The 1,372-nt window shown below is 45.7% G+C and overlaps 1 protein-coding gene across 1 annotated transcript in view; it reads right to left on the minus strand.

Annotated features, from left to right (window-relative positions):
- Myo1b (myosin IB) overlaps positions 1 to 1,372 on the minus strand; it is a 202,771-nt gene that overhangs the window by 74,065 nt on the left and 127,334 nt on the right. Inside the window, exon 8 of the mRNA XM_023712333.1 lies at positions 1,040 to 1,107. Coding sequence (XP_023568101.1) covers positions 1,040 to 1,107 — 68 coding nt within the window. The remainder of the gene's footprint in view (positions 1 to 1,039; positions 1,108 to 1,372) is intronic.

Consider the following 1,372-nt stretch of genomic DNA (forward strand, 5'->3'; position numbering starts at 1 on the left):
CTCCACAGACATTATCTCACCGAATCCTCCCAATTCTTTTAGCAAGTACCACCTCCCAGGTAAACACACTGGCAGTCCAGTGTATAAGTAACTCAGTGGTAAGTGGTGGAAACAGGACTTGTCATCAGGCCCCAGGACCCCAGGGAAGGTTCCCCAGTGTCCCCAAATGCCCTGCCACCTGGAGAAGCCAAGCAGATTTTTCTGGGTACCCAAGTCTTGGAATTTGGTGCTATGCAACCGTGTACTTTCACTGATCCCAGGTAATTTTCCATCTCATAAATTCAAGGTCTTATCAAGATTTCAGACTTCATCCAGAAATGAAAAAAAAACAACAGAAAGGAGCTAAAGTGGCGGCATTCCGCAGAGGGCCAAGCCTGACAAGAGAGGCTGCTCCTGCCCAGCACCCTGCTTCTTTCTCGCCAGCGACACAGAGGGGCCGCACTACCCAGGGAGGGGGCAAGATTAGCTGCAAGATTTCACATCAGCAATCCCCTTACTGAGAACTGCACATCTGATTCCCACGAAAGTTGAAATTTAAAATGCTATTTCATGTTAAAATTGTAGACAAATATTGAAATGTGAAAGATGGAAGATGTAGACAGAGTGAGTTTTAGAGAAATATTTCTGAAATGAATATATAGCACGAGATTAATAGATTTGAACATTGTAAATAACTTACAAACTTAAATGAATATAACAACTGTCCAAGAACCTCATGCTATATATTCATTTCAGAAATATTTCTCTAAGATTCACTCTATCTACATCTTGTATCTTTTACATTTCAATATTTGCCTTACCACTGAGTTACAATTTTAATATACTATGTAATTATTGATTTTCAATAAAGTTAAGGAGGAAAAAAATTTAAAAATAAAAAATAAATAAAATGCTATTTCAAACAAAAGACGGGCGCCTGATCTTTCCAGGAACAATGGCTGGAGTCCTGGGTCTCGGCCCGCTCCATGCTCACACACTAAGTGCCAGAAACTGCTTGGGACCGAGCCCAGACCCTACCTCAGACATGGAAATTCTTCACCTGTTGGTGTCGCACATGGTTCCAGGCACCCCCCGCCGGTACCCCACTTCGAACCACTACAGCAGCAACTGTCATGGCGAGATGACACAGGGCTTAGGAGAGAGGGCAGCATGGCAAGGTGGTGACCACAAACCCAGGCTCTGCCCACAGTGCCAAGAAGCTAGCCACGTCCCTCAGGGCCGCTCAGCTCCAGAGCCGGCCGCCCTCATACCCCACAGGGGCTCCCCGAGCGTGATGACAAAGAACTGTTTGCCAACACATCCACCACCACTCCGAAGAGCTCAGCCCGAAACTTCAGGACATCTGATCCAACCCTCGGAAAACATGTGACAC

This window comes from Octodon degus, unplaced genomic scaffold (assembly GCF_000260255.1).
Source record: "Octodon degus isolate 3935 unplaced genomic scaffold, OctDeg1.0 scaffold00025, whole genome shotgun sequence".
Lineage (NCBI taxonomy): Eukaryota > Metazoa > Chordata > Mammalia > Rodentia > Octodontidae > Octodon > Octodon degus.